Source organism: Nycticebus coucang, chromosome 5 (assembly GCF_027406575.1).
Source record: "Nycticebus coucang isolate mNycCou1 chromosome 5, mNycCou1.pri, whole genome shotgun sequence".
NCBI classification, from domain to species: Eukaryota; Metazoa; Chordata; class Mammalia; order Primates; family Lorisidae; genus Nycticebus; species Nycticebus coucang.
In genome coordinates, this window is record NC_069784.1 from 128,748,056 (window position 1) to 128,775,942 (window position 27,887).

Below are 27,887 nucleotides of genomic sequence, written 5' to 3' on the forward strand. Positions count from 1 at the left end.
ATACTGAGACACAGGCAAAGTGATTTATCCAAGGCCACAAATGAGGTGGCAGCAAAGCCAGGACTAGAATTCTGTGCACCTGAGTAGTGCTGGTCCCGTGCTCTGACTACCATATAATCCCAACTGTCTTCATGTGACATGTGTCTCTCCAGAGTTAGAAAACAAAGTTGGAGGAGTGATTACTCGTGTCATCAGTTACTAATGTATGGCAGCTGGTTAGAAATTGATGTGCCTTTGCACAGCAAGGTCAGTGAGACAGGAAAGGGCTCTGAAATAGCTATAAAGTGCATACCACACTGTATTTAGTTTTAGTGTCCGTGAGTTAAGTCGTTGAACACGATACGTTGGTTTAAAATACAGCTTTTTAACAATTATCTTGTATGACTGAAAATACTTACTTTTGGTTTATTTCGTTTTTGCTGCTTAAAAGGGGAATTTAATTACTATGTTTACAGGTGAAAAATCAGTTGCTAAGCCAAAGCTCTTGACATAAAGCTTTGATAATTTAGATTCTATGTCAAGAGTTATTTACAAGTTATTTCCAAGTCAACAAAGTGATAAAAATTTGAATGTCACCTCTGTGAATCTCTCTTTGTACGATATTTTGAGGGTGTTAAAGAGTAATGGTTAATGTGAATAACAGGAAAAATAAAGGAGAGAATAAATATAGTTATGACACTAAATATTAGTCTATGCAATTCAGGTGAGTTCAACTATGTTCTTGCTCAGGAAATAATATTTAATGGCTTTTTCTGAAACTCAGAGTAACTTTGTAAAAATTATTTTACAAAGCTCCATCAATCAGTAACATCTAAAAAGCAGGGGCTATAAAGATAATAGGAAAATGTTTCTCATAAAAACTCAAGATTAGAAAACGGAAACTCCAGAAATAAAGGAACCCTATGCACTTACTATGGAGAGTATTTTTTTTCCTAACATTTAGAAAAATGCAACAGGAATCATTTTAAGATGCTATACATGTAGTACAAAGAAACGGCCTAGATAATCTAGACAATCACTTTAAGATGACACATTTCACACAGTTTGGGGAGAGAAATGGGATAATTTTCCCAGGGATTCTGTAATTTGGGGTAATTAAAAACACATCCTTTGGCCACATTTTTATTATCAGGTTTATTTGCCATACAATGCAACTCTTTCATTTTTAAAGAGACATTTTAGGGCTAGGTGTGGTGGCTCACACCTGTCATCTTAGCAGTCTGGGAGGCTGAGGCGGGTGGATTGCTTGAGCTCAGGAGTTTGAAACTAGCCCGACCCAGAGAAAGACTCCATGTCTACTAAAAATAGGAAAATTAGCCAGGCTACTAGGGAGGCTGAGGCAACAGATCACTTGACCCTAGGAGTTTGAGTTGCTGTGAGTATGATGCCATGGCACTCTACCCAGAATGACAAAGTGAGACACTGTCTCAAAAACAAATAAACAAACAAGATAAAAAGAAATTCAATTCAAGAACAAAGAGAAAGCTTAGAGCACTTCCAAAGAGAGTAAGAAGTGGGTCCATCTCGTGAATAAGAAGAGGTAAGAGAGATTCATATAATGCAACTTTGAAACAAGAATGTTCTGGGATCAATGTAATGGCATAAAATAAAATAATATAAAATAACATAACATAAAAGAAAATAAAAATGAGAATTAGCATGTTAATAAAATCCAAATGGAGTTGGTTATTTGTTGATGTTCTCGGTAGATCAGATATCTGAATGTATTTACAGGATGCAGAATTATACTGGTCTTAGAAATACAGTGAGACATCAGTAATAAATATTCTGAGGCTACAGAAAAATTCTCCCCACCTTTGTTTTATGAATACTTTTTCTGTGTTCATGTAGGAAATAAAAAATAAAACTATCTTTTGTGCATCCAATTCTAGATTTCTCATTTTATAGAGACAGTTATACTGGAGTACTGGAATACCAATGGCACTTTAAACTAACTAATAAAAAAATGTAAATTATGTAGGTATTGTATACCTAAGTCAAAGTGAAACAGTTGATATAGCATTCTAAACTTAGAGGTTAACAAAATAGACGCTCTTTCCTTTTATAGATCTCCAAGTAAGGAGTGTGAGGCAGGATGGAGCCACACACTGAGGGAGGGGTGAGGGACTGATGCCCAAGGCCCATGATGTTCAGGTACACCAGACAGGGGTGTGGAGGCTAAACTTTCCAGCTTTTCTAAGAGCAGAAAGTATCAGATCAGGACATTTAAATGCAAAGTAGAAAGCACAGTCTGTTAGAATAAAAAGACAAGACTAGAAGAAGATGGCTTGGAAAAAAGAGAAGAGATTCTGGGAATGTCTTTGTTCTTGAGGTGCCTCTGGAGCTGGGTCACTCAGGGATCCGGGGGCCTAGTCACACGATTAACCCCTCCTGCATCAAATGATTTTAACTATTAGCTGAAACACTTCTTGGGGACAAATTAATTTTTTAAAAGTGAATGGAAAAGTACTATTTGGTTGCCAGAAGTGTTCCTGATTGATTAGTTACATTCCGGCAAGGAGAGAAAAAAGCCTAAACTTTCAATAATATAAAATCTAAATGAAGTAAAATAATTTCCATTTCCAACCTCCACCCCCAAATATTAGTGGCCAAAAGGCCCATTCTTCAGTTCTGTAGAAATTCAAGAAAAAACACTAAAAAAATGTCAGGCAGCTGGGCACCTGCAGCTCAGTGGCCAGAGCGCCGGCCACATGCACCAGGGCTGGCAGATTCCAACCTGGCCCGGGCCTGCCAAACAACCACAACAATTACAACAACAAAAAATAGCCAGGCATTGTGGCCAACACCTGTAGTCCCAGTTACTTGGGAGGCTGAGGCAAGAGAACTGCTTAAGCCCAAGAGTTTGAGGTTGCTGTGAGCTGTGACACCATAGCACTCTACAGAGGACAACATGTCTCCAAAAAAAAAAAAGTGTCAGGCTTTTTTCTTTTCTTTTTTTTTTTTTTTTTTTGAGCCAATACCAGAAATTTTCAAACTAGTGTGTGTGTGCAGATTTCTGAGCTCTATTTCCAAAAATTCAGATTTAGAGTTCCTGGTAGGCCTTAAGAATAAATATGATTTTTAAACAAATGCTCCACGATTCTCTTACAAGTAATCTGGGGATCGTGCCTTCAGAAACACTGCCCTTAAGTATGTTCTTATTTTCATTGTAGTTTAAGCCACAGCAGATGGTGGGCTTAAACAGCCTTCTTGGTGTTAGTTCTGAAAAGCAAGTGGATACCATTCAGCCGGAGGTAAATGATGAAAGCGCAGTGTAGACCCCAGCCTCCAGCACGTGTTCAGGGAGAACCCGGGATGGAAGCTAATTTATCCACCCAGAGTTGTCTTCTGACCCGTCCACATCCCACGCACTACCCACCTTGGACAGTTGTCCCTTTCGGGTTACCCTTGGTTTTAGGAAGCCCACCTCACTGTTTTCCATATTTTTACCTCTTTTGGTGATAGTATGGAAATATAATCTTCATATATCATTCTGGCCTTTTCTTCAATGACTTTTTTGTTCTGCTCTTTCTTTAAGTCTTCACAGGCAAGCCAGAAAAGGAGGTTCTCTTCGCTGTATTCTGTCCGGAGGAATTCTCTGAAAAGGTTTCTTCCAGCTGGGGCCTTCATCATCTTGTCAAAATTTTGAGACCAGGATAAGACTTCCTCTGCAGTGGGGTTTTGGCTGCAAAGACAGAATGAGGTCATTATCAAAGGGAATTTTGATCCATAATGATACACAGGTAAGGGGAAGAGCTGATGGACAGTCTATCCACTGCTGCCCAAGATGATATACAGGTAAGGAGAGGAGCTGATAGACACTCTATCCACTGCTGCCATCTAGTGGTCATAATTCTGCCGGTCAGTGCAACCTGACTAGAAATACGTAAAATACCTGGGAAGGACTAGGTCAGTTATTTCTGGGTCTTGACAAAAATTAACATAGGCACAAGAGGCATGGGAGGAAGCCAAGCATTCAAATAGCCAGGGACTATATACAAGATGCACAACATCCTAAATCCCTAATGAGGCCTAGAAATGTTCAGACTCACAATATGTTGCAAGTTGATAAAAACAATCTATAAATTGATTAAGACAAACAGAATTTTATCTTTGCTTCTGACATAGATTTCTATTTTCTAGCCATAAGACTCAGTTTTATTGTTTTAAAAAAATCTGGTAGGTATTTTTTTCCTACTTGTCACTGGATCTAAACTGAGAATTCATTGTGTGAATTTGTGACATATTTTCCTAAACTTTAAAGAATTTTTTCTATTAATAGTCATGAATAAATTGTTGGTCATGAATGGAATTATCACGAACGTAACAGAGAGGGCTTTTACAATAACACCAGGGGCTTTTAAGATATCTACATTCAGATTTTCAGTGACTTCTTTGCTGCGGAAGCTGCCAGTCATTAGCATTTGCAGAGAAAGAAAGAAGCTTGAAGATTCTTATGGTTAAAACGATCCTGATGTTGCTTTCCCTATTCACTGGTTTGGTTAATAATTTTTTCAATGTAAAATATATTTGCTCAAAGAAGTATTTGTATTTTATATTTTCCTAACCTTTTGGACCAGGCATTTTACACAGATTTTTCTGTTCCATTATGTCTGAATGAACTTCTTTATTCACTTAAAAATTTTTAAATTTTAAAAAGCTTAAAAATTAAGAAGAAGCATCATTAAAACCCTCTCACAAAAAAAGCAAGAAGAGAAAGCACCTATACAAATAGTCTATTTGTATTTTGATTTTATTCCACGGATACTGCATGTCAGCTTCTTGTTGGAGAGAAAACATTGATTTAGTCAGAGTGTGTTCTGCTGGGAACAGGCCCTTCACGACTGACTACGACCTTCTGTATCTTTTTCTGTGTTTAAACACCTCCCTTATAAAGAGAAATATTAAGAAATCTTCACAGAAATGGAAAGTAAAGAATTAGGGTGATTTGCGGGGCTATTCATGTAATAATTTTGACTTTTAGAAAGAGAACGATAAACTTAGGTAACATTTTAGCCAGAATCTCCACAAAGCTTATAGAAAAATGGGTGAAAAGCAATTACAATGTCAGGATAAGATCTTCCAGGTGGAGCATGTGTTCATTCCATAAAACCATTTTGAAGAGGACCAGGAAGCAAAAGATAACACTTAGCACTCAACAGACGTACACAGCATATAAAGAGGAGAGTCAAGGACTGCGTGGTTCTCACACTCACCATTCCTCTAGGACCTGGATGCTCTCCATTTTTGTCGTATGTGTGGGTCTTCCCGCATTTTCCCCTCTTTCTTCATTCCTAACAGTGAGGCTGTAATGCAGCATAACAATTTATTTTGTCAAGGGTAATCCAATTAGTTAAAAATAATACATTTTGCAGGAGAAACATTTAAAAGAGATTTTACTTTCAACTGTGTGAGACCGTTTCAAGCATAAAAAGAGCAATATCATTGTTAAATAATGGGTAAGCCCATGTCAACTATAGGAAAGAGAATAATTTCTTTTAAATAGAATAATTATTTCTTTAAATAATAAAGAATTATTTCCTTAATAGAAATAAAGAATTATTTCTTTAAATAATGAACTAAATCAGAATCTCAAAAATGGATATTGTTATACATTATTATTTCATCTTTACTTAAAATCCCCAAGATACTTAACATGATTAAATGCTTTAACATTTGATATGCAAGGACTGTCCAGAAAGTATTCAGCCATGTATGTCTCTATTTTCCAATATTACATGGCTGAAAACTTTACTTTTTTTTTTTTTTTTATCGTTGGGGATTCATTGAGGGTACAATAAGCCAGGTTACACTGATTGCAATTGTTAGGTAAAGTCCCTCTTGCAATCATGTCTTGCCCCCATAAAGTGTGACACACACCAAGGCCCCACCCACCTCCCTCCTTCCCTCTTTCTGCTTCCCCCACATAACCATAATTGTCATTAATTGTCCTCATATCAAAATTGAGTACATAGGATTCATACCTCTACATTCTTGTGATGCTTTACTAAGAATAATGTCTTCCACGTCCATCCAGGTTAATACAAAGGATGTAAAGTCTCCATTTTTTTTAATGGCTGAATAGTATTCCATGGTATACATATACCACAGCTTATTAATCCATTCCTGGGTTGGTGGGCATTTAGGCTGTTTCCACATTTTGGCGATTATAAATTGAGCTGCAATAAACAGTCTAGTACAAGTGTCCTTATGATAAAAGGATTTTTTTCCTTCTGGGTAAATGCCCAGTAATGGGATTGCAGGATCAAATGGGAGGTCTAGCTTGAGTGCTTTGAGGTTTCTCCATACTTCCTTCCAGAAAGGTTGTACTAGTTTGCAGTCCCACCAGCAGTGTAAAAGTGTTCCCTTCTCTCCACATCCACGCCACCATCTGCAGTTTTGAGACTTTGTGATGTGGGCCATCCTCACTGGGGTTAGATGATATCTCAGGGTTGTTTTGATTTGCATTTCTCTAATATATAGAGGTGATGAACATTTTTTCATGTGTTTGTTAGCCATTCGTCTGTTGTCTTTAGAGAAAGTTCTATTCATGTCTCTTGCCCATTGATATATGGGATTGTTGGCTTTTTTCATGTGGATTAATTTGAGTTCTCTATAGATCCTAGTTATCAAGCTTTTGTCTGATTGAAAATATGCAAATATCCTTTCCCATTGTGTACGTTGTCTCTTTGCTTTGGTTATTGTGTCCTTAGCTGTACAGAAGCTTTTCAGTTTAATGAAGTCCCATTTGTTTATTTTTGTTGTTGTTGCAATTGCCATGGCAGTCTTCTCCATGAAGTCTTTCTCCAGGCCAATATCTTCCAGTGTTTTTCCTATACTTTCTTGGAGGATTTTTATTGTTTCATGCCTTAAGTTTAAGTCCTTTACCCATCTTGAATCAATTTTTGTGAGTGGGGAAAGGTGTGGGTCCAGTTTCAGTCTTTTACATGTAGACATCCAATTCTCCCAACACCATTTATTGAATAGGGAGTCTTTCCCCCAAGGTAAGTTCTTGTTTGGTTTATCAAAGATTAGGTGGTTGTAAAATGTTGGTTTCATTTCTTGGTTTTCAATTCGATTCCAAGTGTCTATGTCTCTGTTTTTGTGCCAGTACCATGCTGTCTTGAGCACTATGGCTTTGTAGTACAGACTAAAATCTGGTATGCTGATGCCCCCAGCTTTATTTTTGTTACAGAGAACTGCCTTAGCTATACGGGGTTTTTTCCAGTTCCATACAAAATGCAGAACCATTTTTTCCAAATCTTGAAAGTACGATGTTGGTGTTTTGATAGGAATGGCATTGAATAGGTAGATTGCTTTGGGAAGTATAGACATTTTAACAATGTTGATTCTTCCCATCCATGAGCATGGTATGTTCTTCCATTTGGTAATATCCTCTGCTATTTCCTTTCTGAGGATTTCATAGTTCTCTTTATAGAGGTCCTTCACCTCCTTCGTTAGGTATATTCCTAGGTATTTCATTTTCTTTGAAACTATGGTGAAGGGAGTTGTGTCCTTAATTAGCTTCTCATCTTGACTGTTATTGGTGTACACAAAGGCTACTGACTTGTGGACATTGATTTTATATCCTGAAACATTACTGTATTTTTTGATGACTTCTAGGAGTCTTGTGGTTGAGTCTTTGGGGTTCTCTAAGTATAAGATCATGTCGTCAGCAAAGAGGGAGAGTTTGACCTCCTCTGCTCCCATTTGGATTCCCTTTATTTCCTTGTCTTGCCTAATTGTATTGGCTAGAACTTCCAGCACTACGTTGAATAGTAAAGGTGACAGAGGACAACCTTGTCTGATTCCAGTTCTAAGAGGAAAAGCTTTCAGTTTTACTCCATTCAGTAAAATATTGGCTATGGGTTTGTCATAGATAGCTTCAATCAGTTTTAGAAATGTGCCACCTGTGCCTATACTCTTCAGTGTTCTAATTAGAAAAGGATGCTGGATTTTATCAAATGCTTTTTCTGCATCTATTGAGAGGATCATGTGATCTTTATTTTTGCCTCTGTTAATATGGTGGATAATGTTTATGGACTTGCGTATGTTAAACCAGCCTTGCATCCCTGGGATGAAGCCTACTTGATCATGATGAATGACTTTTTTGATGATAAGCTGTAATCTATTGGCTAGGATTTTGTTGAGAATTTTTGCATCTATATTCATGAGTGAGATTGGTCTGAAATTCTCCTTTTTGTTTGGGTCTTTTCCTGGTTTTGGTATCAGGGTGATGTTTGCTTCATAGAATGTGTTGGGGGAAGATTCCTTCTTCCTTAATTTTTTGGAATAATTTCTGCAGTACAGGAATAAGCTCTTCCTTGAAGGTTTGATAGAATTCTGGAGTGAAGCCATCTGGATCAGGGCATTTTTTTGGTTGGAAGATTTTTTATTGTTTCTTTGATCTCAGTGCTTGAAATTGGTCTGTTCAGGAGCTCTATTTCTTCCTGGCTGAGTCTAGGGAGAGGGTGTGATTCCAAATATTGATCCATTTCTTTCACATTGTCAAATTTCTGGGCATAGAGTTTCTGGTAGTATTCAGAGATGATCTCTTGTATCTCTGTGGGATCAGTTGTTATTTCCCCTTTATCATTTCTGATTGAGGTTACTAGAGATTTTACTTTTCTATTCCTCGTTAGTCTGGCCAATGGTTTATCTATTTTATTTATTTTTTCAAAAAAACTAACTCCTTGTTTCATTAATTTTCTGAATGATTCTTTTGTTTTCAATTTCATTGATCTCTGGTTTGATTTTGGATATTTCTTTTCTTCTACTGAGTTTAGGCTTAGATTGTTCTTCTTTTTCCAATTCCATAAGATCTCTTGTGAGATTGTTGATGTGCTCTCTTTCTGTTTTTCAAATGTAGGCATCTAAAGCGATGAATTTTCCTCTCAAAACTGCTTTTGCAGTATCCCACAGGTTTTGGTAGCTTGTGTCTTCATTGTTGTTATGCTCAAGGAAGTTAATGATTTCCTGTTTTATTTCTTCCTTCACCCATCTGTTATTCAACAGAAGATTGTTTAATTTCCATGCCTTTGGGTGGGGTCGAGCATTTTTGTTAGAGTTGAGTTCCACCTTTAGTGCCTTATGGTCTGAGAAGATACAAGGTAAAATTTCAATTCTTTTGATTCTGTTGATATTTGTTTTGTGTCCCAGGATATGATCAATTTTGGAGAATGTTCCATGGGGTGATGAGAAGAATGTATATTCTTTATCTTTGGGATGGAGTCTTCTATATGCGTCTATCAAGCACAGTTGTTCTAGGGTCTCATTTAAATCTCTTATATCCTTGTTTAATTTCTGTTTAGAGGATCTGTCCAGCTCTGTAAGAGGAGTGTTAAGGTCACCTGTTATTATGGTATTATGAGATATCATATTGCTCAGACTGAGTAAGGTCTGTTTCAAGAATCTGGGAGCATTTAAATTGGGTGCATAAATATTTAGAATTAAAATGTCTTCTTGTTGTATTTTTCCCTTGACCAATATAAAGTGACCATCTTTGTCTTTTTTGACTTTAGTTGCTTTAAATCCACATGTATCTGAAAATAAGATTGCAACTCCTCTTTTCTTCTGAATTCCATTTGCCTGAAAAATTGTCTTCCAACCCTTGACTCGGAGCTTTAATTTGTCTTTTGAAGCCAGGTGTGTTTCTTGCAGACAGCAAATGGATGGCTTGTGTTTTTTAATCCAGTCAACCAATCTATGTGTCTTCAGTGGGGAATTCAAGCCATTAACATTTATGGAGATAATTGATAAGTGTGGTAGTATTCTATTCGTCTTATTTTGCGAGAGTCCATTGCTTAGTTTTATCTTTTGCATCAGTGTGGAGGTTTGGTTCTGTCCTTTAATTTCTGAGTTCTTACTTTGCTGCTGATGCATTGTGGTGGTCAGTGTGCAGAACAGGTTGAAGTATTTCCTGTAGAGCTGGTCTTGTTGTGGTGAATTTCCTCAATGTTTGTATATCCGTAAATGATTTGATTTCTCTGTCAATTTTGAAGCTTAGCTTAGCAGGGTACAGAATTCTGGGCTGGAAATTGTTCTGTTTAAGTAGATTAAAGGTAGATGACCATTGTCTTCTTGCTTGGAAAGTTTCATTAGAGAAGTCTGCGGTCACTCTGATGGATTTGCCCCTGTAGGTCAACTGGCGCTTACTCCTGGCAGCTTGCAGAATCTTTTCTTTTGTCTTGACTTTGGACAGGTTCATCACAATGTGTCTTGGAGAAGCTCGGTTAGAGTTGAGGCGACCTGGGGTCTGATAGCCCTCTGAAAGCAGTGTGTCAGAATCTTTGGTGATATTTGGGAAATTTTCTTTTATAATATTCTCTAGTATGGCTTCCATTCCTCTGGGGCATTCTTCTTCCCCTTCTGGAATTCCTATAACTCGTATGTTGGAACGCTTCATAAAGTCCCATAATTCTGACAGTGAACGTTCTGCTTTCTCTCTCTTCTTTTCTGCCTCTTTTACTATCTGAGTTATCTCAAGAACTTTGTCTTCTACCTCTGAAATTCTTTCTTCTGCATGGTCTAACCTGTTGCTGATACTTTCCATTGCATCTTTAAGTTCCCTAATTGACTGTTTCAGTTCCTTCAGCTCTGCTATATCCTTTTTATATTCTTCATATCGTTCATCTCTTATTTGATTCTGTTTTTGGATTTCCTTTTGGTTATTTTCCACTTTATTAGCAGTTTCCTTCATTGTTTCCATCATTTCTTTCATTGTTTTCAACATGTGTATTCTAAATTCCCTTTCTGTCATTCCTAACATTTCTTTATAGGTGGAATCCTCTGCAGTGGCTACCTCATGGTCCTTTGGCGGGGTTGTTCTGGACTGGTTCTTCATGTTGCCTGCAGTTTTCTGCTGATTCTTCCTCATGAGTGATTTCTTTTATCTGTTTCCTCGCCCTAATTTTCCTTTCACTTCCTCTTGCTCTTTAAGTTCTCGTGCCTGTGGAAGTTGCGGGCGGGTTTAAACGGATTGAACACACGTGACCACTTGCCGGTTTTCTACTGTTTTAGTCCTCCTCTTGGGGTCCAGAAGTCTTTCGCTGACTCCCTGTATCCTCGCAGGGGTGATGATAGGCAGATCCCAGCAGCCAGAGATGCCTGGAGTCCTATCTCCCCAGACTCACGGTGCCCAGATGCAAGGAAGCTGTTACTCAGCTGCCATCTTGCTCCGCCCTCTCTGGCTGAAAACTTTTCAGAGAGCCCTCATATATCATTACATTACTCTATTTATTTTATATTTTTCGTAGCGATTGAGTCTTGCCATGTTCCCCAGACTGGCCTTGAACTCCCGGCCTCAGGTGATCCTCTCACCTAGGCCTTCCAAAGTACTGGGATTCCACACATGAGCAGTGGCATCCAGTCTATGTTGCTCTTTAAATAGAAAGTGATTTTGGCTTCTAGTTAGTTCTAGTCATAGTTTGTTTTCCATTTATTTCCCCTCGTCAATAGCCAAGAAGAGAAAATGTGTCAGAATTTAATACAGGTTTTGCTAAATTTTCATCATCCTTCCCTGCGGACTAGGTTGCTGTTACCAATAACATAATTCCTCCAACTACTAAAATGTGAGCTCCTGGATTTATAGTTAACTATCTTCCTCCTTTCATCTCAGTTTGTTGATCTCCCATGTCTTGTGAAAGATAGGCCAGCAACTCTGGGTGGTGGTGGGGGAGTCTCAGTGTCACTTGGAAATAGGCTTGAGAATTTTACAGGATTATAGGATCTAGGATAATCCCAGGGTGGTTGGCCACCCAGAACAAGAATAATTATCCTGGCTGAACATGGTGGCTCATTCCAGTAATCCTAGCACCTGGGAGGCCAGGTGGATTGCTTGAGCTCGGAAGTTCAAGATCAGCCTGAGTAAGAGCTGATACCCCGTCTGTACTAAAAATAGGAAAAAAACTAGCTGAAGGCTGTGGCAGGTGCCTGTATTCCCAGCTACTTGGGAGGCTGATGCAAGAGGATCACTTGAGCCCAGGAGTTTGAGGTCGCTGTGAGCTATGATGCCACATCACTCTACCAGGGGTGACAAAGTGAGACTCTGTCTCAAAAAAAATTAAAAAAGAAAAGAATTGTTTGATTCAGATAAACTACAGCTATGCAGTGCCTCAGGGGGACACCCAAGGTTCCAGGTGTAGACTAGAAATATTGGGGGGGAGGGTTACAGGGAAGTGTTAAGAAGCAAGGTGGGGAAAATGACTCAACAGCCTTAGAAAACTCCAACTCCTTCATACATCAGCCAACTGATGCCTCTGTCTAGGAGCTAAGGAGTTTCAAGAGGGCCTTTCAGAGAGCAAAGTGAGTTTGGTTAACATCCCTTTCATTTCTTTATTCTTTCCTTCACTCTATTAGAGGCAATGGAGAGTATGATTTGGTGGTGCCTGTTGGTGCTGGGCACCATTTTTTCACTACTGATGTTATTGACCCCATTTTATAGATGAGCAAAGTGAGGTGCAGAGTTGTCTGGTATGTTTCTCAAATTGAACACTGAGTATGTCTTATGGTCAGAGTTTGAAAGCCACTCTTTTGAACAACCCTGTATTTTATTGAGTGGCCTCCATGAGGCAGGCCCCTGACAGACTCTCAGATAATCACTTTGTATGAGAATGCAGGAAAGGGTCACTAAATGTGGCTGGAGTAGAAAGACTGTGGCTACAGAGAGAAGGAGTCTAACAAGAAGTTAATTCTTTTTATTTATTTATTATTTTGTTTTTTTTTACAAGTAGTTAATTCTTAATATTGAAAATCTGGTAAGAGAAACCAAAACAGTGTCTCATTCTCCCATTCTCAGGACCCAGGACCCAGGAGAGAATGTCACATAGGGAAGGACTTCAGGAAGAGAAGCCTGAGGTCCAGGCCAACATACAAGTGAAAGTAAGACTACGCAGGACAGTTCCCTGGAGGAAGTGGACTGAACTGGAAAAGAGAACCCAACAGGAATCGGAAAGGATCCTTTAGTCAGAAATAAGGGCACTTCATAGGACGGTGCCTGTAGCTCAAAGGAGTAGGGTGCTGGCCCCATACGGTGCAGGTGGCAGGTTCAAGCCCAGCCCCAGCCAAAAACTGCAAAAAAAGGGGCACTTCATAGACAAACATTGAATTTCACGATAAAATACATTTGAGTTCTCCTTTCTATTTCCAGAGACAGGTTTGTTGGTATAGAATATGGACATAAAAATGGTGTGACCCAGAGTCCTAGCAACAGAAACTAGAGCCCAACTGTCCCTGAGAGCCAAGGCACACTGGCAGGAGCCCTGCAGGAAGGGAGCAACCCCACGGTTAGAGACACCAACGCTTCCAATGTAGTGGAGCCATGGGCAGGGATTCCAAGAGAGCACTGCAATATTTCTAGGTCTTTGCATGTAGCTACCATGAAGTTCTTCTGTGGCTTGAGGTCACTAAGAAACCTCAGTCCTCCATGTCACTATACACTTAAGTGAGGTAAGTGTTTTAGAGAACATTCATTAATTTCTCAAAGTATCTTTGAGTAAGACTGCTTCTCTGGAATTCGATGTATTTCCAGTAATTATGGGAGATTGGATGGGTGGGGAAATACACCACTGATAATATTCTGTGACGTTTCTTGTATATATAAAATGTGCATTTTCTTGTAAATTCTAGAAAGATTTTATTTAAATAGGAAATTAACCCTCATTCTGCCAAGGTTTATTAAGCTCACACGTGTATGTATGCACACAGATTAAGGCACTACCGAGAGACTGGAAAAAGAGCTCTCCTTCTCTGCTTAAATAACTAACTCCTTGAGAGTTTATTGTTGTTATATGTTTCTACAGGATTCCATAAAATGCACCGCACAAAATGCAGATGCACCTCGTTTTATGCAAAATCTTTGAAAAATGTGTTCTCTGAGGTGACTTTGCTGTAGAACAACCAAATCTGGAACCCACATGCATGATTCACAAGTTTCTGAACGTGAATTCTGGCTCTTAGAGCTGTTTGTGTGATATTTACAAACATTCCAAATGCTACCATATTAGAGCGATCATTATGAAATAGGGGGTTGTGTTTACATCTTTCATTTCTACAGATGGTAAAATACGGGCACGCATTTGGACTAAAACTACTTATAATAGACATTCAATAAACGCTTAACTGTTCACCATGGTGCCGTCTCTTGGTCTAATACCGAAACACTCTTGCCCTGTAGAAAGAGACTGAACTTTAACCATGGACAAGTTGTCCTTTTAATTAGCCATCCTTTAGTGCTGTTCTTTAGAACTGGGTTTCACAACTTCAGTTATTAAGAACCACTAAAGGGCAGCGCGCCGGCCCCATATGCCGGAGGTGGCGGGTTCAAACCCAGTCCCAGCCAAAAACTGCAAAAAAAAAAACCACTAAAAATGCCACTGTCAGATGAAGAACGATGGAGAAAGCAGACAGGGAATGGATACTGGGCTGTCTCCCCATCCTGATTCCCACTAATGTCTGTCCCCACTTTCACCTGGTGCTGATTATGTGGGTAATTTTTTTAAGCCGATAAATGACTAAGAATATTTGCTGTGGATCTGTATGTCATGTTGTATGTGTTTGAGAAATGACCTAGAAGGAAAACACCAAACTTAACAGTTCTGAGCAGTCGCACAGAGACAGGTTTTTGTTTTCACTTTTCCATGCATAACATTTTAAATTACCATTTCTACCTGTTAAGCAATTAAAGCCGGTAGGAGAACACGCTGCGTACACAGTGCTCACTATAGGAGACTCGATCAAAGCTTAAATACTTCATGGAAGGACACTGCTGATAATCCAGCTAAATGGACTAAAGTCGGCACTGAAATCCCCGTAGAGATTTTATAAAATGGAGACTTGGTGCATTTGGCACATTTCAGAAAGTGAGGAAATGTACCGGGGGGTGGGGGTGGGGAGGGGATTGTTTGTTTACAGGGGAGGGTGGGTAATGGGTGGGATAAACACTACTTGCTGCCAAGGACAGAGTTTACCTATTGATTCGTCAAGCTGGCTATGTGCAGGGTCTATTTGGGAAGATAGTCTGCTATTGTAAGAAAAACAACTGGCTCCTAAGATCAGCCCTTACGAGGGTTGCAAATACTGTGAAAAACTTCACAGTAACCATGGTAACTCTAGCAGAGAGGCTAGTTTCAAAATCACAAATATTTACAGAAAAATTCAACTGAGGAATCAATAAGATGCAACATCAAGGCTCCAACAAAGAACGGCTGTCGTCGGTGAAGGCAGACCATTCCAAACTGTAATACTCTCACATTGCATTATCAATCTTTCTTGTCATTTAAAAGCCTCTACCTCAAAGTTCCCAGTGCAACAATAAAATCAACATCCTTCAGGTTCTGAAAAAGAACTGGGAGATTATTCTTTAGATCTTTCCTTTTCATTATTCAAAATATCATAGTAAAATAGCACAGCTCTATTCAGGAGATAACAATAACTTACAAATATGTATGAAATGCGTGGTTTATGCAGTGTTGCCTGGGCTGGAAAAACGAGATGAGTAAGACAAAGGCTCTGCTACTGAGGATCTCACACAGGTAAATAAATGATAGCACTGTGATAGCAACTAAAACAGTTGGCGACTTGGTGTTTCTTAGGCACCACTGTGGAATCTGTGCTTTTGGGTGAGAGAATCTGCACAGAGGCAGTAACGATTATACTGGGCTGCAAACTAGCAGGCATTTACCAGTTGGAGACCTGGACAAAGGGGCTTCCAGGCAGAGGGGGGATAAAAGCTGGGAGTTGCACAAAAGTATGATGCAAAAGCAGAACCCAACGGACAGATGAGAGGTCTCAGGGCAGGAGTAGCAAATTAGGACGGCTGTGAAATACCTGGCATGCGGTGGGCCAGACAGCAATGAAGCGGACTCCAAGGCAAGATATGGCCTTTAGGGCGATTTTGGCTTCCTGCTTTACTTTCCCCATTCACTATGGAGATAACGGTCGTGACCACTTCACATGGACACAAAGCAAGGAATAAAAACTGTGACAAAAAGGCAAATTATTACAAATGCTTACCCATTAGACTGCATATTAAAATAATAATCCCAAATTATTTCAACCTGAGAAAATAGAGACTCTCTTCTTCCACTCTAAAACACTTCGGCATACATTACCTTGCCCTTTCTTCCTCACAACAGTCCTGTTAGGTTAAGCAGAGGACTTGTTGTCAATCATTCCCACTTACAAGGAAACAGTCCTGAGGGATGACTTGACAACGTCCACTAGTGACACAGATCAGAGAAAGGATGGGGACTCACATCTTCCATCTTACACAAGAGTTCCTTGTAGTATTTTCCTTTTTCAGTTGTTACACAAATTAATTTTTCTTAAACGTTTGGAAAGGGCAACCTCCTGTTACAAACCAGTGCACTGTGTGTAAACAGAACACCATGCCACAGGAGCTGCTGCCCAGAGGAAGGTGTCTATGATAGAGACTGGTGAGCAGCGACGTCTCAATTCCCTGGAATTTGAGATTACCATGGGATGTTACAAAAGGTTTGCACGGCAATGGCTGAAAGAGGAAGGAAAAAGGTGACTCCACGAGTGACTGTGGACAAGGTGCTGCTACACCAAGGGTGCCTCCCTGGGAAGGTCTACTTTCCATCAGCAAAGACAGCTGAGAGCAGAATAAGGAAAAGAGAACAGAATTGATGTACTGCTTACGAGACAACAACAAGAAAAAAGGAAATTCACCTGAGGGTGGGACATTAACCACAGAATACCAACAATTTCAGGCATAGAGAAACTCAGTGTCAACCCTGTGACTTGATCCTCACCTCTGATTTCTCTATTTTTATAATACAGCTTGGTTGTGAATGGGGTATGTGGATAAGAGAATAGTGGCATTAAAAAAAATCCCACATCGCCACTATGAAGACTCCCCCCACATTTTATAATCCAGTATCGTGTGTCATAAACAAGTATTTCATTTAAATTTTGTTTTAGAAACTTAAATTGCTCAAGTAAAATAAGCAGCTATTAAAAATATGTCCACTAGATGGAAGTGTTACCTTTATAATAAATACACTAACCAAGTCAGAATAAAGGAAAACTGAAAAAAGTTTCTGCGAGTAATTACTCTTATTTGGAAAAAAACAAAAACAACTACTCTTACTATTTAAGAAGACAAATATTCCTAAGGAATTTGAAAAGAGTCAGTTTTTCTGTGAATAATAATCAACTTTGGAGGGGATAAATTTAATCTTTGGAGGTGTGCAGAACTGCAACCAGTTTTTCCTTTTTGGCATTTAGAAAATGTTTTGAATTCATCCTGAGCCCAAAGTCATTTGATTTAGGAATATTTTAGCCTTAAAAACAGGCTGGTATAATCCTATTAACGTTGTCCTCACTCTTTCCAATAGCAAGTTGCTTTGCTCTATACTGTCTCGTGCTGGGGTAAAAAGAAACTTAGGTCATAGGTTCGTGGAACAAATTAATTAGAAAAGATTTTTAATTACCAATAGCAAATACTTTCTATTTAAAATGTTTTCAAATTGCCACTGTTGAGAGCGGATTTTTTTTTTTTTCTTTCTGAGACAGAGTCTCACTATGTCACCCTCGGTAGAGTGCTGTGCCGTCACAGCTCACAGCAACCTCAAACTCTCAGGCCCGGGCTGGATTCGAACCCTCCTGCCTCGGTGTATGTGGCTGGTTAACCACCATGCTATGGGCATCACTGTCTCCACACTTTTAATTGCCGCTTCGGTTGTATGTAAACGTTCTCCTCTTTTTCGGACACACGGAAGCTGAAGAGAAATCTCTCCATTCTCTCTCTTTCTCTGTGGTTAATTTCTCTATGTGTATATGCTTCTGTTTGAGAAGATGAGTTTCAAAATTCCCTTTTTATCTGTATTAAATTTTTATTTCAAGCCCCAAGCCACACGTTTTAAGTTCATCAGCATATTTATTTGATTTTTAGAATGCCAGCTGCATTTAACATGGTGAAAATCTGGACCCACTCTGTAAACCTAAGTTCAGTTAGATATGGAGAAAATCTGGACCTACTCTGTAAACCTAAGTTCAGTTAGATATGGAGAAAATCTGGACCTACTCTGTAAACCTAAGTTCAGTTAGAGAACCAAAGCTTACTTGGCATGAAGAGGGTTTCTCCACTTTTCCTACTGGAGTGATATAGGTATACTTTACATAATCCATGCCATTCATCAGAACCTTCTACTTCAGCTTGACTGAAACCCTATTTTAAGCTGTTCCTTCGATCCACTATAATTTCCCCTATAAGTCATAATTGAGTTAGCAGATTTTTTGTGGGAAAGCAAATATCTTGCATGTGAAAACTGCAAAAGACTTCTATTTAGTCAGCAGATACTGTTATTACAATGACATGTCATCATCCGAGTCTTCAAGTGCATTAGTTAAACTGGAACTCCAGCTTCTGATTTTAAAAGCTTATGTCTTTAGCCTAAAAAGCAGAATGAAAATGTTAGAATTCCAGCAGTTAATATTCAGAAATGTTTCTGATGGCCAACAGGGTCATTCATTCACCCAGTCATCCCTTGCATGGTATTTTCCAGGTACTGTGTGTATGAGTATGTGTGGGATGGAAGTGGGGGTGTCCTTGGGAATAAATATTATTGAAGGCATTTTTGAAACTCATCTTTTCAAACAGATGCATATATATAGAGAGAAATCAGCTACAGAGAGAGAGAAAGAGAGAATGAAAGACTTCTCTTTAGTTTCCATGTGTATAGAACTTACAGCACTCTGGGAGTCCTATGGTCCATGAGGACCATATTCCACACAGCCATAGGACTCCCACACCACTTCCGAAGTGGTACGGGAGTGCAGAAAGAGCAGCTACTATATTAACTGACAACATACAAATAGGACAACAGTCAAATCCTAGAATGTCTGGTAAATTCCTGTGGGTCTGAGATTTGCAAGAGACAGAAATGAAACATTATCACTATGGGGTTATGAGAGGGGCTTGTAGCCTGCCCTGAGCCCTAAAGTAAGTGATGTATATATCTTATTAATCACATTTTACTGGTGAAGAAACTGAGGCTCAGAGAGATTAAGTAACTTCCCAAAGGTTTCATAGTTCTATATTATGAAACTGGGATACACCCATCTCCCATGCAGTCTATTGAAAACTGGCTTTATACAAGGAAGGCGTGTCATTAGAATCTGTGTGTAATCATAAATATAGCAAGACCACCTATATTTAGAATGAAACGTGAATTTTTACTATTCCACTAATATTTATGGAATTGGTCAGTTAAAAATGATTTTGTACTTTCAAATAATCTGTATCTGTTGTTTTGTACTTTCAAATAATCTATTTGCCTCAAATGAAAACCACCAGTGGCAAAAATTTGCCTTCTACTTAGGAACTGATTCTCCCATGAGATGTACATCAATAGATAGTCTATAGATATTTGAGATAAAAGCAGGAATTTTATGGTGTTGGAAATTACTTTCATTTGTAACATCCAATTCAGCAGAATTATGCAATCAACTTCATTTTCACAAAAAGTGGACCTTATTGTCCTAGCTGACAAAAGAGAGAACACATTAATTTTTGGGTGGAGTCCTAGAATAGCAGGCAGATTGTAACAGTCTTCCTTGCCTAGACCATGAATGAAAGTAGGCTAGACCCAAAAGAGATCGGGAAGGATTTTCGTGAGAGGAACAAACGAAGAGTTAATAGTCACTTCAATCAGATGTGACGCAAAAGGGCAGCAAAGCCGTCAATCTCATTTTTGTATCATTGGTTGGGAGGCGCTATTATTGATTGGGGAAGCTCTTTGATATTGGCTAAATAGCTAATAAATTTAGCCAGGTTTGGAAGGGTCAGATTTTATATTGTCTTTGAAATTAGATAATTTGCTTTGAATTAATCCGGAAGGGAAGTCTGAGTTCCCTCACATCAAACATTCGCCCAGAAGGATCACGGAGTTTCAGGGGCTCACTTAGCTTCTCTGCCATAGGCTTTTTTTCTCTCCAATTTCCTCCTCTTTGTGCAACTTACCATGAAGCTTGTTTTTGCAGATTCACCAACAGTCCCCTAGTTAGTCGGAGTACAAGATGTATTAAGATTCTTACCGTATTGGACCTCCCTGTAATATTTATAACCTCAAATGCTCTCCTGTTTGTGAGACTCTCCTCTCTCGGCTTCTGGGACACTCAAGCACTGTGTCTGCATGTCACCTCTCACAGTCTCTCTTCCATGTTTTCTGTATAGCAGCTCCTCCACTTCTCTGCTGCTCTATAAATGTTGGTACGCCTGAGGTTTGTAGCTCCCTGCCCTTCACCCGGGTGCACCCTCCAGGGTCATCTTCCTCAGCTCTTATAACCTGTATGTTGGTGACTCCCATCTTGTCATATGTAATCTAGATTTGCCCTGCAAGCTTCAGATCTATTTATTTATTTATTTGTTTGTTTATTTATTTATTTATTTGACAGAGTCTCTCTCTGTTGCCCTGGGTAGTGTAGCTTAACAGCAACATCAGACTCCTGAGCTTGAGCAATCCTCATGCCTCAGCCTCCCTACTGGTAGGTAGGACCACAAGTACCCGCCACTATGCCCAGTTCATTTTTCTATTTTTAGTGGAAACAGGGTCTCGCTCTGGCTCTTGCTCAGGCTGGTCTCAAACTCCTGAGCTCAAGCAATCCCCCTGTTGGCCTCCCAGAGTACTAGGATTATGGGTGTGAGCCAGTACGCTCGCTGCTTCACACTTATTTACACAACTGACTCTAGGGTCCACCACAGGATACAGGTGGAACTCGTCTGCTGGTCCTGTTCTCGCGTTCTCAGTGGGCAGGACCACCACCCAGCCAGCTACTCACAAAAGCAATACGGACTTTCCTTCCCTCTCTGCCTTGTCTATCACTAGCTCTTGGCAGCCTGTCCTGATTTTTTTCTTGAAGACATAATTGTCTCCACCACTTTTACTGCATCTTTATTTGGGGCCCCAGTGTCTCTCACCACAGCTGCTAAACAAGTCTCCTGACATTACCCTTGTTCTTTGGCTTTTCCTTCCAAATAGTTTCCATTCCCTTCGAGGGGATATACTTGAAACTTACAGTGGACTTTGTCCCCTCCTTACTTAAAAACCTTCAATGGCTTCCCATGTTCAAGAAGTAAACTTCTAACTCCTGAACATGGCGTGACAGACACTTGGCCTATCTCCTCTAGTCTTCTCTTTTGTCTTCTTGATTTTAAATCCCCTCAGACCTAAACCGATTTCAGTGTCACCACCCCATGCCCTTTCCCCTCTTTACGACTAATCAGTACTACCAATGGTACACACATGGGCAGGGGCACGGAGAAAAACGACGTGTCAAAGAAATCTTGTGATGCCTTAATAAGCTCACCTGCCCCATAAATACACCAAGGCCTGGGAGAAAGTGCCTAGTAATTTTTGAAAAGAACTTCTGCGGCACACATTTTCATATTTTATAAAGTAGCCTCAACTGGCTAAATCATAAACACCTACGGTGTGTCAAATATATTATAAGCTGAGATCTATTTTTGGCTATCTTAATGTATGGAATTTCAGTATATGTTTACAGAAATGCCCAGTGGTAACTGACTGTTGTGAATTTTTGTGAATTCAACTACAAAATCCACATATTATAATTTTACTGAGGTATTAACCTGAAAAACAAAAAAGTAGGTCAAACAGAAGGAGAATTGCTAGTATAAAAAACAGTACAATGAGTTGGTGAGTCAAACTCTGACCTTCCCATGCCTGTCACCCCAGCACTCTGGGAGGCTGAGGTTGGAGGATTGCCTAAGCTCAAGAGTTCCAGACCAGCTTGAGCAAGAGCAAGACCCTATCTCTACTAAAATTAGAAAGATTAGCCTGGGTGTTGTGGTGGGTGCCTATAATCACAGCTACTCAGGAGGCTGCGGCAGGAGGCTCACTAGAGCCCAGGAGTTTGAGGTTGCTGTGTACTATGATGACACCACTACACTCCGCCCAGGGTGATAGAGTAATACTCTGTCTAATGAAAAACAAAAAAAGAAAGAATCCCACCTCCCTCACCAAAAAACCCACCAACAAGTGACCTTCCATGTGTTCATTCTTGTCCAAAGTAGAGGAAGCCGAGCCATGGGTATGAACAGCACCAGCCCATTGCCAAGGTCATCCCTGAAACTCTGGCACAGCATGGCCTACCCAGACACAGATGGTCCTCATCACATCACCACATAGAATGAGTCAGCCTTGGCTGGGACTTGAGAGATTTTTTCCAGGATCCTTGAAACCAGTGGACCCCACCCCTGTCTTTGTGCAGAGTCCTGTCCCTAAACGCACTGCCACACCTCTACCTACAGTCTCTTTCCTCCTGTCCCCTTAGAAGTCTGGGCTTCCCCAGCCACCGAAGTGAAGCTCCTTCTACCATTAACCTCCCTCTTTGAAAACACTCGTTTTCTTTGGAACTCCCTTTCCACATCAAATATGGTCCCTGCCCTACTTCCTGCCGCTGACCCTCCTCGGCATCCAGCTCTCAGAGCCGCCGCCTCACTCACGCTCGTCCCACACTCACTCATTCCTCTTCTGTGCCGGCTGAGGCTTGTGCCACTTGACGTCCCCCTCCTGCCTCTCCTTCCTCCAACAGCGCAGATCCCTTCCCACCACTTCCTACTGTGGACTCTCCTTTCTTCTGACTCTGCACCTCACAGGGGCCACGCGCAGGGTGTCCCCGGGGAATGCCCAGAGACCCTCCAGAACCCCCCCTGGCTCCTCACCGACAGCCTCCACTGGCTCTGAGCTGCCTTGCCTTCTAAGCTGGTGGTGGCCTGAAATGATTGAATCTTTTCTATTTTCTGCCCTGTTGTTCTTTCTACTCTTCTGAGTAAGACCAGGAATATTTTTATCTATTATTTTCTTTCCCATCCACCTTTCTCCATACATAATTTTAATACTCCATACATAATTTTAATACTACAATGTGACACTTAGAAAATGTTTACCTATTTTACCGTAAATAGCCAAAAAGAGTACACAGAGCCTACCTGTCATGGAAAAGGGTCATGTCGGTTCTAATTCTGGCAGCTTTACCATAGCACACGTCACAGAGTCGGCAGAGGTAGCTTTAATGCTAACCTCTTTTAGAGGATGACCTGGGTTTAATACCAAAATATTCATACCTAGATTTAGTCACTTAGCACTTAGTGAGAGTTTGTTCCCTGTCACTGTAGAGGTGGAGGGAACCCACTAAAAACTGAAGTAGAAGAGTGCCAGGCAACAGGAAGCATCCAACAAACTGTGAATGAGTGAATTAATGAATGAATAACACAAAGAAGGCTCATAGTCCTAATGCCCACTTTTGGGGTTGATGTGCACATGGCCTGGATTTATTTTGATAGATGTCTTTTCCTTCTGTAAAGTTCTTATCATTGATGGAAACTGTTGAGGAAATCTACCTACGCCACAGTGAGATGAAGTTTCAAAAGCATAGAGTTCATTGTCAAAGATAATTATGATGATCTGTTGACAGGTACTTTGGGACTCTTGTGCAGAGTAAGTGATGCCACAGGAATAACGGATGCTCCCATGTGACAGGAGGCCCCGAGCCTTTACTCCCTGGTGCCGAGGAGGAAATGAGTCACCTTGCATGTGGAGCAGTTTTATTTCCAGGGAGTGTTTTCTTCACCATGGTGCAGACATGTGTTTTGTTTTTCCTTTCAAAAAATATCCTTTGACTTTTAAGGCACGCATCTTAGTATTTCCATTGGCAGAGAGCTAAAGTGTGACAGCATCAGAGGATAAAATAGGACATGTTTGCAAAGTTTTGAATCATGGATGCTGCATTACTTGTTAAAAATGGAGGGAGGGGCACCCAAAAACACATGTCTAAAGTGCTTAACATTCACTTCATGAGATTTACCCCCTGGTCTAGGAACACTGGGAATTCACGTGTCCAAAAGAAAGATGATTTTAGCTTTCAAAGGGCTGGTTCATGTACTAAATTTAGTCTGTGACTGTTCTCTCCTAAGAGTCTAATACAGTGGGCCAAATCTCACAGGCACAAGACTGGGAAAGCAGTATTTGGAAATGGTTCTTATCAAAACTAGACATGAACAGTGTGGAAATGTTGCATTAAAGTAGACTGAATAATGGACTGGATAAGAAGAGGCTTGCATCCTAACTCCACCTCCATCCCTAGTGAGCCCAGGGATGGCAGGCGAGCTATCAGTTTCCTTACCTATAAAATTAGACACAAGAGTTTGCCAAACATTATTTTTTTTTAAGAAAAAGTCATTTTCCCTCCCCCTAAACAAAAGCTTACACCTAAATCTAATATGTACAACAGCTAAAGACAGAACTATTCCCTTGGAAAGTACAAGGAGAAGCCAGGACTGTGGCCAGAAATACTTAGTCCTCTCTTCCCTCAACCATCAACTCTCACCACCACGAAGTGTCCAACAGAGGTCAACTCAAACACTTTGGATAGATGCCAGTTGAGGTCTCCTGAGTTCTAATTTGCTATGACTAAACACTGGAAACTCATCTTCTTCAATGGACACCTCTAGAAGCAGCCAATTGTTAAAAGAAGAATTAATATCTAAAGACTTTATATGAAAAAAAAAATAGCCTGGGCTATTTCTGATGTTATAAGAGGGTTCCTAGAGGAATTGGAAAATTACCTTTAAGCTCAAAATAAAATTGAGAAGATCTACCTTCCTATTTCCACTTTGATGCACTTCAATTTTGGAAGCACACAGCAAGTTTCTAGTCAGCAATGCACTTTTACAACATGCATTATCTCATGTGGGGGTATCTGAACAACCTCACTGACTCACTGTCTGACACATGGCAGTTTGGGGGGAGCCTCCAACATTTTTCAAAGGTTTCTTTCTCATAAAGAAAAGGGGAGTTGCAGGGCATAGTGGCTCACGCCTGTAATCCTAGCACTTTGGGAGGCTGAGGCAAGTAGATTGTTTGAGCTTAAGAGTTCTAGACCAGCCTGAGAAAAGGGAGACCCCATCTCTACTAAAAATAGAAAACTAGCCAGGAACCTGTAGTACCAGCTACTCGGGTGGCTGAAGCAAAGGACTGCTTGAACCCCTGCGTTTGAGGTTGTTGTGAGCTACTACAACACGGCACTCGACCCAGGATGGCAGAGTGAGACTCTGTCTCAAAGAAAAAGGGTCGGGGGGGGGGGGAGAAGGATAGAATTTGAAGTCATTTTTTTCCCCAGTAACAACCTTAAACCTCTAGACAAGTGGTCTTGACAAACTCTCTTCCCCTGTTGAAATAAGGCTTAGTCTTATGCATAGAAACATTTGTCCATTGACAGACTGTCCATTTTACAGCCTAGATTCAGGCATCCATCACTTCTTTAGGTAAGACAATTACAATGGCCTAGACCTCATCCTCTTGTTTCTTCTTCTTGAAGTGGAGGCCTCTCAGGAGATAGGGAGAAAGACTGATTTGGTTTCTAGACAGAGATAGAAAAAGGATCAGCTTAATAAGTCATTATAAAGTTTATCGAAACTGTTTAGAATTCTGAAGGAAACTGTGGAAATATTGAGCAGTCACGAGGATATACTTACACTCCGTGTCCTCCCCCAAAACTAAGTGCAATGGTAATTTTTAAAAGATAGGAATAAATTTAAAAATGGGAGAAGAGCAGATAATGAAATATGAATGAGAAATTCAAATTTGAGGAAAATATTATATTTTTTAAAAAACCCTTAACATGTGAAGCTAGAGTGAGGTAGTTTATATTTATTACTAGACATAGAAATTTACTTTCTTACCATTCTACTTCCTAAAAAGGAAGTGAATGCAGCCACATGACAACTGCCCCCATTCATGAATGACAGTTACTTCATATTTTGATGTCTAACTTTTTTTTTAGAAGCTAAATTATATTTTTAGTATTTCTTTTTGTTCTGCTCCTTTGACCTAGCCTGGAAAATCTGAAGAACATTTATTTCTTTTTCTTTTCACTCCAAAAAGCATTAACAGCTTTCTTTCCTCAACTCAAAGTACAAAAAGAATAATATTTTAAAACTCTGTGTGTGAAGGACATTTTCATTTGCAGTAAGACAATGTAGTCATAATTAAAATCCATAGTTCGAGGTATTTAACCTGATTCAAACTGTTTTCAAAATCAAGTTGTTTATGTTAGACATTACCTATCATTTGTGATATGAAGAAGGACTTGTAAATGTATAGATTATACATTTTATATCGTAGACTTAGCCATTCATCACTCATTGCTAACAAATGCAGCTCCCAGCGAGGATACTCTAGACCTAATAGAGCACACAGCCAACGCACCAGGTAGTTGGGGATCCTCTCTAGAGGTATTCGGAGTTGACATGCTTAGCAAGACTGTTTTGTTCTTGATCCATCATCTGTGTTCTATGACAATCTGATGCTCATGAGGTAATATTTATTTTTATATATTTTTTTATTTTTATGAAATCATAGCTGTGTACATTAATGCGATCATGGGGTACCATACACTGGTTTTATAGACCGTTTGACACATTTTCTTTTTTGTGTGTGTGTGTTTTTTTTTTTTGTAGAGACAGAGTCTCACTTTATGGCCCTCGGTAGAGTGCCGTGGCCTCACACAGCTCACAGCAACCTCCAATTCCTGGGCTTAAGCGATTCTCTTGCCTCAGCCTCCTGAGTAGCTGGGACTACAGGCACCCGCCACAACGCCCGGCTATTTTTTGGTTGCAATTTGGCCGGGGCTGGGTTTGAACCCGCCACCCTCAGTATATGGGGCCGGCGCCTTACCGACTGAGCCACAGGCGCCACCCCGTTTGACACATCTTCATCACACTGATTAACATAGCCTTCCTGGCATTTTCTTAGTTATTGTGTTAAGACATTTATATTCTACATTTACTATGTTTCACATGTACCCTTGTAAGATGCACTGCAGGTGTAATCCTACCAATCACCCTCCCGCTCATGAGGTAATATTGAATGTATTTAATGTGTAAAAAAATTTTTTTTTGAGATACAGTCTCACTCTGTGGCCCTGGGTAGAGTGCCATGGCATCATCACAGCTCACAGCAACCTCAAATTCTTAGACTCAAGAGATCCTCTTGTCTCAGCATCCCAAGTACCTTGGACCATAGGCATGAAGCACCATCACCAGCTAGATTTTTTCTTTGTTTGTTTTGGTTTTTTTTATTGTTTGGGATTCATTGAGGGTACAAAGAATTAGGTTATGCTGATTGTATTTGTTAAATGAAGTCCCTCTTATAATTGTGTGCCACCTCCAAGAGGTATGCCATCCACTGTGACCCTCCCTCCCCCTTCCTCCCCTCTCACAGCTAGTTTTTTCTATTTTTAGTAGAGATGGGTTCTCTCTCAGAGAGAGAGGCGGGTCTGAAACTCCTGAGTTCAAGCAATCCTCCTGCTCAGCCTCCTGGAATGCTGGGATTATAGGAGTGAGCCACCACGCCCAGCCTGTACTTTTAAAGTTACCAAAGGCAAGTCCCACTAAATATTTGTTTGGCAGCTAACAAATACAGGGAAATGAAACTTCAGTATTCTGTATTCTGGTGTTTTAATCTTTGAGCATTCAGAAATAAGTTTTGGCAGGTAAATAAAGTCATACACTGATTACAGAGACATGGCATAATGCAATGGAGAAACGGTCCAGTCCTCGACACCGTGTAACAAAGTATGGCGATACATGGCATTTAAAATAGAACAGCTTTATAAGACTTTATTTCAAGCCAGCTCCTGTGTCAGATACTATTCTAGATGTGTTATGCTTTTTATCTCATTTAATTTTACAGTAACCTCATAAGGCAGGGATTCTTATTACTGCTATTTGGCAGATGAGAGATCTGAGGACCAAGAGAGATTAACAAATATGCTGAAGGTCACAGAGACAGTGAGGAGTGAGGATGAGATTTGAAACCTGGCAGTCTGACCTCAAAATCACC

General features: G+C 40.0%; 1 protein-coding gene across 1 annotated transcript in view; it reads right to left on the reverse strand.

The window, feature by feature from the left end:
- RGS17 (regulator of G protein signaling 17) overlaps positions 1–27,887 on the reverse strand; it is a 101,510-nt gene that overhangs the window by 11,731 nt on the left and 61,892 nt on the right. The window contains exons 3-4 of the mRNA XM_053592828.1: positions 5,217–5,306; positions 3,451–3,685 (exon numbers count right to left, since the gene is read on the reverse strand). Of these exons, the coding sequence (XP_053448803.1) occupies positions 3,451–3,685; positions 5,217–5,306 (325 nt within the window). The remainder of the gene's footprint in view (positions 1–3,450; positions 3,686–5,216; positions 5,307–27,887) is intronic.